Source organism: Hippocampus comes, unplaced genomic scaffold (genome assembly GCF_001891065.2).
Source record: "Hippocampus comes isolate QL1 unplaced genomic scaffold, H_comes_QL1_v1.1 scaffold242, whole genome shotgun sequence".
Taxonomy (NCBI): domain Eukaryota; kingdom Metazoa; phylum Chordata; class Actinopteri; order Syngnathiformes; family Syngnathidae; genus Hippocampus; species Hippocampus comes.
In genome coordinates this window covers 1,304,046-1,313,158 of record NW_017805385.1, presented here as the reverse complement: position 1 = coordinate 1,313,158, position 9,113 = coordinate 1,304,046, and the positions used below count along the sequence as shown (strand labels likewise).

General features: G+C 40.4%; 1 protein-coding gene across 5 annotated transcripts in view; it reads left to right on the top strand.

Moving 5' to 3' along the window:
* LOC109517640 (F-actin-uncapping protein LRRC16A) overlaps positions 1–9,113 on the top strand; it is a 54,472-nt gene that overhangs the window by 33,678 nt on the left and 11,681 nt on the right. For 3 of the 5 annotated variants that reach the window (XM_019872922.1, XM_019872921.1, XM_019872924.1), the window contains 11 exons: positions 38–141; positions 432–509; positions 1,379–1,455; positions 2,436–2,540; positions 2,628–2,697; positions 3,701–3,712; positions 5,574–5,655; positions 5,738–5,837; positions 5,986–6,040; positions 7,906–8,078; positions 8,150–8,218. In XM_019872922.1, coding sequence (XP_019728481.1) covers positions 38–141; positions 432–509; positions 1,379–1,455; positions 2,436–2,540; positions 2,628–2,697; positions 3,701–3,712; positions 5,574–5,655; positions 5,738–5,837; positions 5,986–6,040; positions 7,906–8,078; positions 8,150–8,218 — 925 coding nt within the window. The remainder of the gene's footprint in view (positions 1–37; positions 142–431; positions 510–1,378; positions 1,456–2,435; positions 2,541–2,627; positions 2,698–3,700; positions 3,713–5,573; positions 5,656–5,737; positions 5,838–5,985; positions 6,041–7,905; positions 8,079–8,149; positions 8,219–9,113) is intronic. The other 2 variants (XM_019872923.1, XM_019872925.1) reach the window with 1 other exon arrangement.

Sequence of the window (9,113 nt, the reverse complement as noted above, 5' to 3'; positions counted from 1 at the left end):
TGTGTGTGTGTGTGTGTGTGTGCGTGTGTTTTTTCAGGGGTGAACAGCCTTTGTCAGTCACTGAGTGCCAATCCATTCATCCCCAGCAGCCTCGTCCATCTGGACCTCTCAGGGAACATCCTCAGAGGAGACGACATGCAGGTGCATACATAGCACATACTGCCTTAAAGCCTTTTTGGATGGCATTAAAGCTACATATTATTTTCGGTTATAATGTACTATGCAACTATTGTACAATCAAAACAAGAACTGAAGAAATAATCCAAATCAATTTCAGTTGTAGATTGGATTTATAGTTAGGCAGCAAAACAATTTCAATTAAATCAAAGGAACTCTGCTGAAATGCAACGGAAATCCAAACAACATACAAGTCATATTGCCCTGTACTTTTCTGTTTTCTGCTCACTGTGTGTTTTCTGTTTTCTTGTTAGCATTTTTACAACTTCTTGAGCCAGCCCAACCACCTTGCATTTCTGGATCTTTCCAACACAGACTGTTCATTGGACCAGGTGAGTAGGTGCCGAAGAAGAATAGGTAGAGGAAAAGCACAAATATATGTTGGTAACAATGCATGATAATGGCTTTGGTCCACTATTCTTCATTGTTGTTCATGTAGCTTTTGATTTTGTTTTTTTTTTTTTACCTAATGCAGTTTGTTCTTGTCATAAAGTCTGCTCATATTTAGTCTATGCATCTTGTTTCAAGTCAATACGAATGCATTCAAAAAGGAAAAATCTGAGGATTGTGTCTGAAAACAAATTAGTTCAACTTTATGTAGAATTAACAGGAAACAGGATGCTCTTACCGTATGTGTGAGGCATTGCTCCAGGTCTGAGCACTAAATACAGTACAACAATATTGATTTGTCTGAGATGTAGCCAGCTGTCAGTCTGAAACAGAGGAGAGTGGAGAGTTATCAACCCCATGAATAACAACAAATAATAACTTCAAAAGAGCTTCAAAGTCACTTTGATGGTCTTAGCCATACAATATTGGTTAGCAAAATCCATAACATGCAACCATTTTCATACTTAGCGATTATCTCCTTCCTTAAATCCACTATGCTTCGCACCACTTTCTTTTTCCTTTGCTCCTGGTAGTACTGTTGTATTTCTTTGGGCCCATAGCTAAGAAAATTGTACTGGAAAAATAAAACGAATAATCTTGGGAAGTACTTGTAAATGTGATGGGATTGTTCACGCTTGAACTACCTGACTCGAAATGGGCAGTGGCTCGTCTCGGCTACTGTCCCGTGTGTGTTTGGATTATTGTAGCTCGGTTTGACGCAGCGACCTGTTTAACGTCCATTCAAATTTGCTCGGGTATTTGGGCTCCGAGAATTAAATCCAACTCTGAGGCCTTTTTATTTTTTTTACAGGTTTGTTCCGCTCTCTTACGAGGCTCGGCCCAGCATCTGTCTGTCCTCAACATTTCGAAGAGTGTCTTTCCTCACAGGTGAGAAAGCAACGATAGTGTCATACACTTTCCAACCAAGTATATCCATGCTCAGTGCTGTTTGTTTTTTTGTTTTTTTTAAGGGGACTTTTTGCACCTCCCCATCCACCAGCCATGACCTCAATATTTTCTGTGTGACACCTGCTGGTGACTGAGTGTCATGTCAAACAGACTTGAGGTGTACGTTAGCACTCGTCACGTGTGTAGCAGATGGGTTAGGGGTGGGGTTTTTGATACACTGTTATCTAATCCCACTGAGTCTCAGGGGAGTTGAGATCTTCATCAAGCGGTGCATAGAGCTGATGTTGAGGGGGCCCTGGGGGTGTTGATAATATTGAGGGAAGATGAACAGCGGTAGTGTCAGGAGAGGAGAGAAAAAGGAGTGGATGTTATAAAGACTGAGAAGCCTGTGGATCGCGAAAAAGACACTGGCTGGTGGATGCTTATTCCAAATGTAAGTCACTGGTTTTATGGCCATTGCTTAAGATATAAAACCCTTGACCGTATGCTGAGTTCGGTTGTAACAAAATCCGATATGAATTGGAATATCAGTTTTGATTTAAATGATACAAGTCTATCAAATCGAACCGATCCACTTTAAAATACATTGAAATGCCTATAACATCGTCATTTATTGGAGAGAGATATATCTTTGAAGGGAATGCCATATTTACTGTGCTAACAAGTTCATTCATATGTACTGTATGTAAAATGACAACAAGAAACTCATTGCATCATATCCTCTCAAACTGAACCATGCCACATCGAATTGAGTTGTAATCCTATTGAATCAATCAAATCGTTCGACTTTAAAATCAAAATGTCTTTAAAATTGTCTCGCACGTCATATATTGAATTGTTTTTGTTTTTTGTTTTTTGGGGGGAGTGATGCACACCCCTGTTGCAAATCGAAGAAAATGGAAAGCTGTGTGGTCATGCAAAATCTGGTGTCATGTTTCATTTGTGATATTTTTCTGTAGGAAAGGCAAGGAGGTCCCGCCATCATTTAAGCACTTCTTCAGCAGCGCCATGTCTCTCAGCTCCATTAACGTGTCAGGAACAAAGCTGGCGCCAGATGTCCTCAAGTGAGTGAACCGCAACAACAAAATGTCTTTCGAATCCATCAATTTCTAAATATTTAATTTTTGTTTCCATCCAATTGAATGCTGTAGGGCTCTCCTGCTAGGCCTGGCTAGTAACCCCAATGTGAAGGATGTATCTCTTGACCTAAGCTGCTGTGAGGTAAGATTTGCCGCCACCCAGATACAAAGCACCCTATTTTGCCACATGGCATTACTGCAGTTTAAACTTTGCAAGTTTGCTGTTTTCTCGCAAGATACAGATCTCCTTACTATTAGTTAGCTACTTTTCTGCAAGCCAGCCAGAGCATTTCACATTATTATGTAACGATATGTCGGTCACAAATCAAATGGTATGTGTAAGCTCTGTCAATTTATGTGTTGATAGCTTCGATTCTTTAAACACTTTTTAGGGGAAAATCTGTGTAAAAGAGTTAAGCTGTCATTTAATATACAGCCAACCTGATAATAATGGCACATCTTTGCAAATGGACTCTTCAACCCTTTGTTCAAGTGCCATTTTCAGCTTAATTTTGGTGAGTGCGGCATCTAATCTTTTGGAACTGATCCTTCTTTCGTGCAATCAGCCTTTTAGCAGCCACTCCAAAACCATTTGACAGACTGGTGACATGCCAATGGGTATTATTCAGAGGCTTTATAATGAAATACTGAGCAGACAGCAGGCAGGGTAAAGGATGATAATTGTTGGTCGGTGGTGGTTGTGGTGGTGGTGGAGGGAGTAGTCTGTTTAGTCTCTTAATTTACACTTTTTTTCACTTTTTTAAAATGTTTTTTTTACCACGACCAGTTGCGCTGCTCGAAGAAGAAAAAGAGCTTTCTGCAAATTAAATGCGATCGGCAAAGAACACATGAATAGAACTCACACGGGAAATTCAATTCCAGATACCAGTAGAAATCTTCTCTCATTGAAGCTGTGGTAATTAAATGAGGCATTTCTACCATTATTTGATGCCCTAATGAGCCCTTTGGTAAATGCAGTGCTCTAGGTAGGCTTTACACAAGAGATGGACTGCGCAAGATGCAAATGTGTGTGTCAGCGTGTGAGTGTTTAATGCAACAATATAGTCATTAAGCATCTGTGTGTGGTGTTGCAAATTTTCGGGCTGTGTCTGACACGCTGTTCTCTCCCTTAATGCCTCTGTAAGCTTGGCCATTGTGTAAGTACATATAGGCGTCCGCTTACTAATTAACTTCTCCTTGTTCTTCAGTTGTCTTAGCGCATCTAGTGTTGGTTTAGTCTTCTTAATGGTTAAATAGTTAACTGTTCTTCCTGCTCAACTTCCTCCTTTGGAAATATTTTTTTCTTCACCATCTTGTTTGTAGTGAACTACATAAGGTGTCCTTCATTATCCATGTCATGCTGATGAAGATGGCCCTTAAATACACTTAGATTGAGTAAACTTTGACACCTAATAACATCCAGTACAACTGTGTCTCAAAAATTCTGCCTTCACAAAATTGTAATGCCCGGTATTAATGTAGCCTATGTTATTAATGTTGTATTAGTTTTGTTTGGTTGTAGAAGTAGAACTGCATTACAAAATACAGTGCATCCAGAAAAGTGTTCAGAGCACTCTTTTTCCAGATTTTTCTATGTTAAAGCCTTCTTGCAAAGTGGATTATACAATTTCTTGAATCCTTGAATCCTTTCTACTGACCATGCTTAACATGTCTCATCGAGTACACCAGTGGTAAATTCCGTGTGCCACAAATGTGCCACAGTTGTCAGTGCATGTTGGAGCACAAGCCAAGCATTAAGTCAAAAGAAATGTCTCTAGACCTCCAAGACAGGATTGTCTTAATGCACATATCTAAAGAAGGGTACCGAAACATTTTCTGCTATGAAGATGCCCGTGTGTGCAGTAGCCTCCATCATTCATAAGTGGGAGAAATTCAGAACCAACAGGACCAGGCCTCTTCCTGAGCTTGCCTTCTGTAATCAAAGGCAGTAGTCAAAGAGGTGTTCAAGAGTCCAATGTTTTTCTGTCAGGCCTCCAGCGTTCCTCTGTGGATAAACAAGCACTTTCTAGAAGGCAGTTCAAGTCAGCAGCCATCCCCCAAGCAGGCCTGTATGATTGAGTAATCAGATGGAAGTCAGTTCTCTGTAATGGTCACATGGCAGCCTGCCTGGAGTTTGCCCAAAGGCACCTACCTGAAGGACTCTCAAACAATTACAAATAAAAGTATCTGGAGAGACAAAGTTTGAATTCGTTGGCATGAATGTTGGATTTCTTGTTTGGAGAATACAGTAACCGCTCATCACTTGCCAAATACCATTCCCAAAGTGAGTCATGGGGCGGCCACCATAACCTCATTTGGCTGTTGTGGTTTTGACAACAGCAGGAAAACTGGAGAGATTTTCAGAACTTGAGTAGAGATGAATGCAGCAATGTACAAAGCCATTCATGATGAAAACTTGGTATAGGGCACTCTTGACGTATGTACGCTTGGAATACTTGTGTACCGTGATTTCTTTTTTTTGGGGGGGGGGGGGCTTAAAAAAAACGTTTGTGTTGTATGGACAATTTTCAGGGGAAAAAATACTTAATTTCGGAATAAGGCTGTGGCAGAACAAAAAGAGAAGCTCATACAAATATCTAAATGAATTTTATTATATCCCAGAGGTACGGTATTGGTATACTGAGTTAAAGGCAGTATGCTTGACACAGCATTTATTGGATGTCATTAGTGTATGTAATGTTGTGTGTGGGTAATTATAAACACATACCTATTCATATGCCATTATCTATCACACATGAATCATTTTAGTACTTCATTGTAAGGCATCATATATTCATTTTCCATCTACTGTGTCGTTGCATGTTCACTCTGAGAATTTGCGTGTATGCATCTTGATGCTATGCTAGAAGCACTTTTGAGCGACTATTTTGCAGTGTAATTGGTTGAGCATCTGGGAGTCTCTTTTCAGAAACTGTTAAGAGTCATGTCCAGCGGTTTCATATTTCGTGATCAACTTGTGCATTATTTGTATCTGACTGTGTGCTCTTGTTCCAACAGTTGCGTTCTGGAGGGTCCCAGATACTTGAGGGATGCATTGCGGAGATTCCAAACATCTCCAGCCTGGATATCTCTGACAATAGTGAGCCACTGCCCTCTATACTTTTCAGTGTTCTACGAAAAACAGGATTTTTATTTTTCTGACATTTAAAAAATATTTTCAGGCCTGGACTCTGATCTGTCCACTCTGCTGATATGGTTGGCAAAAAACCGATCGATAAGACACTTGTCTCTGGGCAAGAACTTCACCAACATCAAGTCCAAGTAAGACTACAAGCTCAGGCTTTGTAAAGCTTGACACATGAAAAATCTGCTGCTGTCACAAAGGACGATCCAGCAATATGTTGTTTATAAAACATGTAAAATATAAGATTGCTTTTTGAACACTGCTCTTATCCTCTATCTGATTCAGAAACCTTGGTCCAGTCTTGGACAGTCTGGTTCACATGATCCAGGAGGAAGAGTCAGTGAGTTTTTCATTTCCTTCTTTGTCTGGGTCTGAAAGCACCATAACCTTGACAGTTAAGAATGCCTCTCCTCACAAGATTTTGGCTACATCAGAATCTGATGCGTGTAATGTTGACTACGACTTATCACCTTTATGTCAACAGAAGTCCCCTACATTGATCACCTGAATGTTTAAATCTTGATACTTGTATCTTACTGCCTCACTCTCCCTTGACCCGTTGCACCTCCAATATCTCACTACACAATGCATGCATGCCCTCGATTGCCCACATCAACGGTGAAGTGGTGAGTGGGGAATTGCTTGCGTGTGGGTGTGTCAGCCATTGAAGGAGACTGATGTGTGTAGTCTGGTGATCTGAGTGGGAAGGTTTATGCAGTAGGATAAGGATTAAGGGAAGAGAAATGAAGGTTGATTGAAGGCCAAATGCAGCGTTCATGTCTGTCAATAAAGAAGTGACCGTTGTGTTAACAATGCAAGGGGACAGAAAAGTTTTGTTCTTGGTCAAACAAAAGGCTGAGATTCTAGGGAAGTAGGAGATAGGCAAACAGGCGTTGTAGTCTAACATTAGCTTCCTTTTCCTTTTATAAATGTAATGTGGTTTTTTTTGTGTTGATTTGTATTCTTGTCAAATATTCCCAAGTAATGATGTTGTTAGTCTATATGATTAATATAAAACTGTTTCTGAACACAAAGACTGCAGTATCTCCAAAAAAGCTAATAGATTTGTCCTCAGGAGAAACATTTTCAAAAGGATGTGGATATTAGCAAAACATTTTTTTTCTTTATAATATTTAAGGATGCATTCAAGAAAAAAAAAACACACAAACAACATTGATAACAAGGCATTTTGTGAGAGCTTGGACATTTCCTGATGAACAATTCAAACAACTTGTCTCACTTTGAGTGGGGTACAATGACAGTTTTCCCATCTGCAATCATACATTGGCAGATAAAATTGTATAGCCCACAGCGGGAAGCTACTATTGCAGCTTTTGAAGAAATGGTTACACGCTCTCTAATTTGGCTATTCATTATGTTTTATACATTTTCTCATTTCCCCAGTTTAATTAAACAAGGCGAGTGTGTTAACCCTGCGTAATGATTTCTTAATATCTGTGATTAATGAGGGAATCTGAGAGCCAATTTCTCGATGTCCAAAGGGGAGAAATGGGCCTAATAACATCATTTTGTCAACACATACCCATCTTGTGATTGCAGGCCACATTTCCTTTGGAATTATCTATGACACTTGATGGTGTTGGTCCTGCGACTTTCCTTGTTACCATGTTTTCATTTTGCAAAGGAGGTGACAAAGCCCACTGCTTCTTAAGTGGGTTACACTCGATGCTTTGTCGTTACACAGCATGCGGTAGGCACTGAGTCAGACAAGCCACCTTGTTTGGCTGCCCAGCAGCCATCTGTGTGTGTGACAGAGAGGCAAGATTTTGAAACGCTTTGGATACAAGTACTATAAAATGCCATCATTTACAGCACGCGAAAGCTAAGGCGACTTGTCGGCGGTTACATTTGCATGCATAATGTCTGCTGTGTGCAAACACAGGCTGTAAATAATTCCCCCTGCAACTTTCTTTCAAGTCGGCATGAAATAATAATTTTCCGCCTTTGTTGTTATTGAATTGAGCAAGTATTCTCAACTGGTTAAACCTCTACATTCATATTAAGAAATGAACCTTGACAAGCTCACAAGCTTCATTAAAGATGTATTATTTATAATAGAGTCTACGTGTTGGTAAATGCATTTGAGAATGATTTGACGGCCTTAAATGCAGCGATGGTGACAAAATATGAATGTTCCATGTTTAAGACAAGATTTTAAAATTGGCAGCTTTCCTTTCCTCCCAGCCCCTCACCTCTTTGTCTCTGGCCGACTCCCGACTGAAGAGCGATCTGACCATTGTTCTGAATGCGCTCGGCAGCAACACGTCACTCACCAGACTGGACATCAGCGGCAATGCGATGGGCGACATGGGTGCCAAGATGCTGGCAAAGGCGCTGCAGATAAACTCTAAACTCAGGTGATTACCACAGGGTAGTAAATCTGCCTACATCCGCCTATTTGTGTAACACTATGCACTTGTCTTTACAGGACAGTGATCTGGGACAAAAACAATACTGGACCTCAAGGTCTCCAGGATGTAGCAACGGCTCTGGAAAAGTATGTCACAATGTATATCTGGGTAGAGATTGGCACTTTACCCGACACGTGACACTCCTTTGCTTAAATGCTGTGGAAAGAAGTGCCATAACTGAGTAAAACCAGACCAAAGTCCAATTTGTTTGATAGAAGTAAGCCCCATTTAGATTGGGTCATGCTGTCCTAGAATGCAGTCTATGTACAATTTAACAACCGAACCGAGACTTTCACACACAGATTACAGTAGTCTCTTTCCCTATTCATACATGGCAATTTTCCGCGGATCCGCGGAAATCCGCCGTTTTATTTCTTAAATTGATCATTTTTGTGAATCGTCTAAATCCGTTGAGAAAATTTTAGGGGCGGTCAGGTACCTTATCGTCGAGTTTTCACGAGCTCTCCCGAACAGTCTCTCCGTTTTCCGTTTGTAAACAGCCCTGCGATTGGACGTGTATGAAAGCTTCAACTAATCAGATCACTGAAGGCATTATTTGTTGCGGAAGTCTTAGCTCGATTATAAACGGCCCAGCGATTGGTTAACTACAAGCGATTGGACCAATCAAATTGCATGTAACATATTGTTTTACCTGATTCATGGCGGCCTGTTCGTCTCGCAAATTCATTGTTCTCGGATCGTTTTGAGCGGAATTATGAAATTTTTGACGAAAGATCAGGAGTCTTCAATCCTAGAAATTGACTCAAACGTCAAGAATAAATTCCGATGGGACTGGCTTGACAGAAAAGTCACTGTAAAGGTTAAAATTGGTTCCAAGTTCGACGAAGTTACAGAAGCTCTTGGACAATTTTTGAAGAAACCGCAGGCAAAGCTTATTGTGTGTATTGTAGTGACTTAATTAACGATGGCTCCCGTGCATGCGTGGCACTGACAGATCATGCAACAAAAGTGAAAAAACAT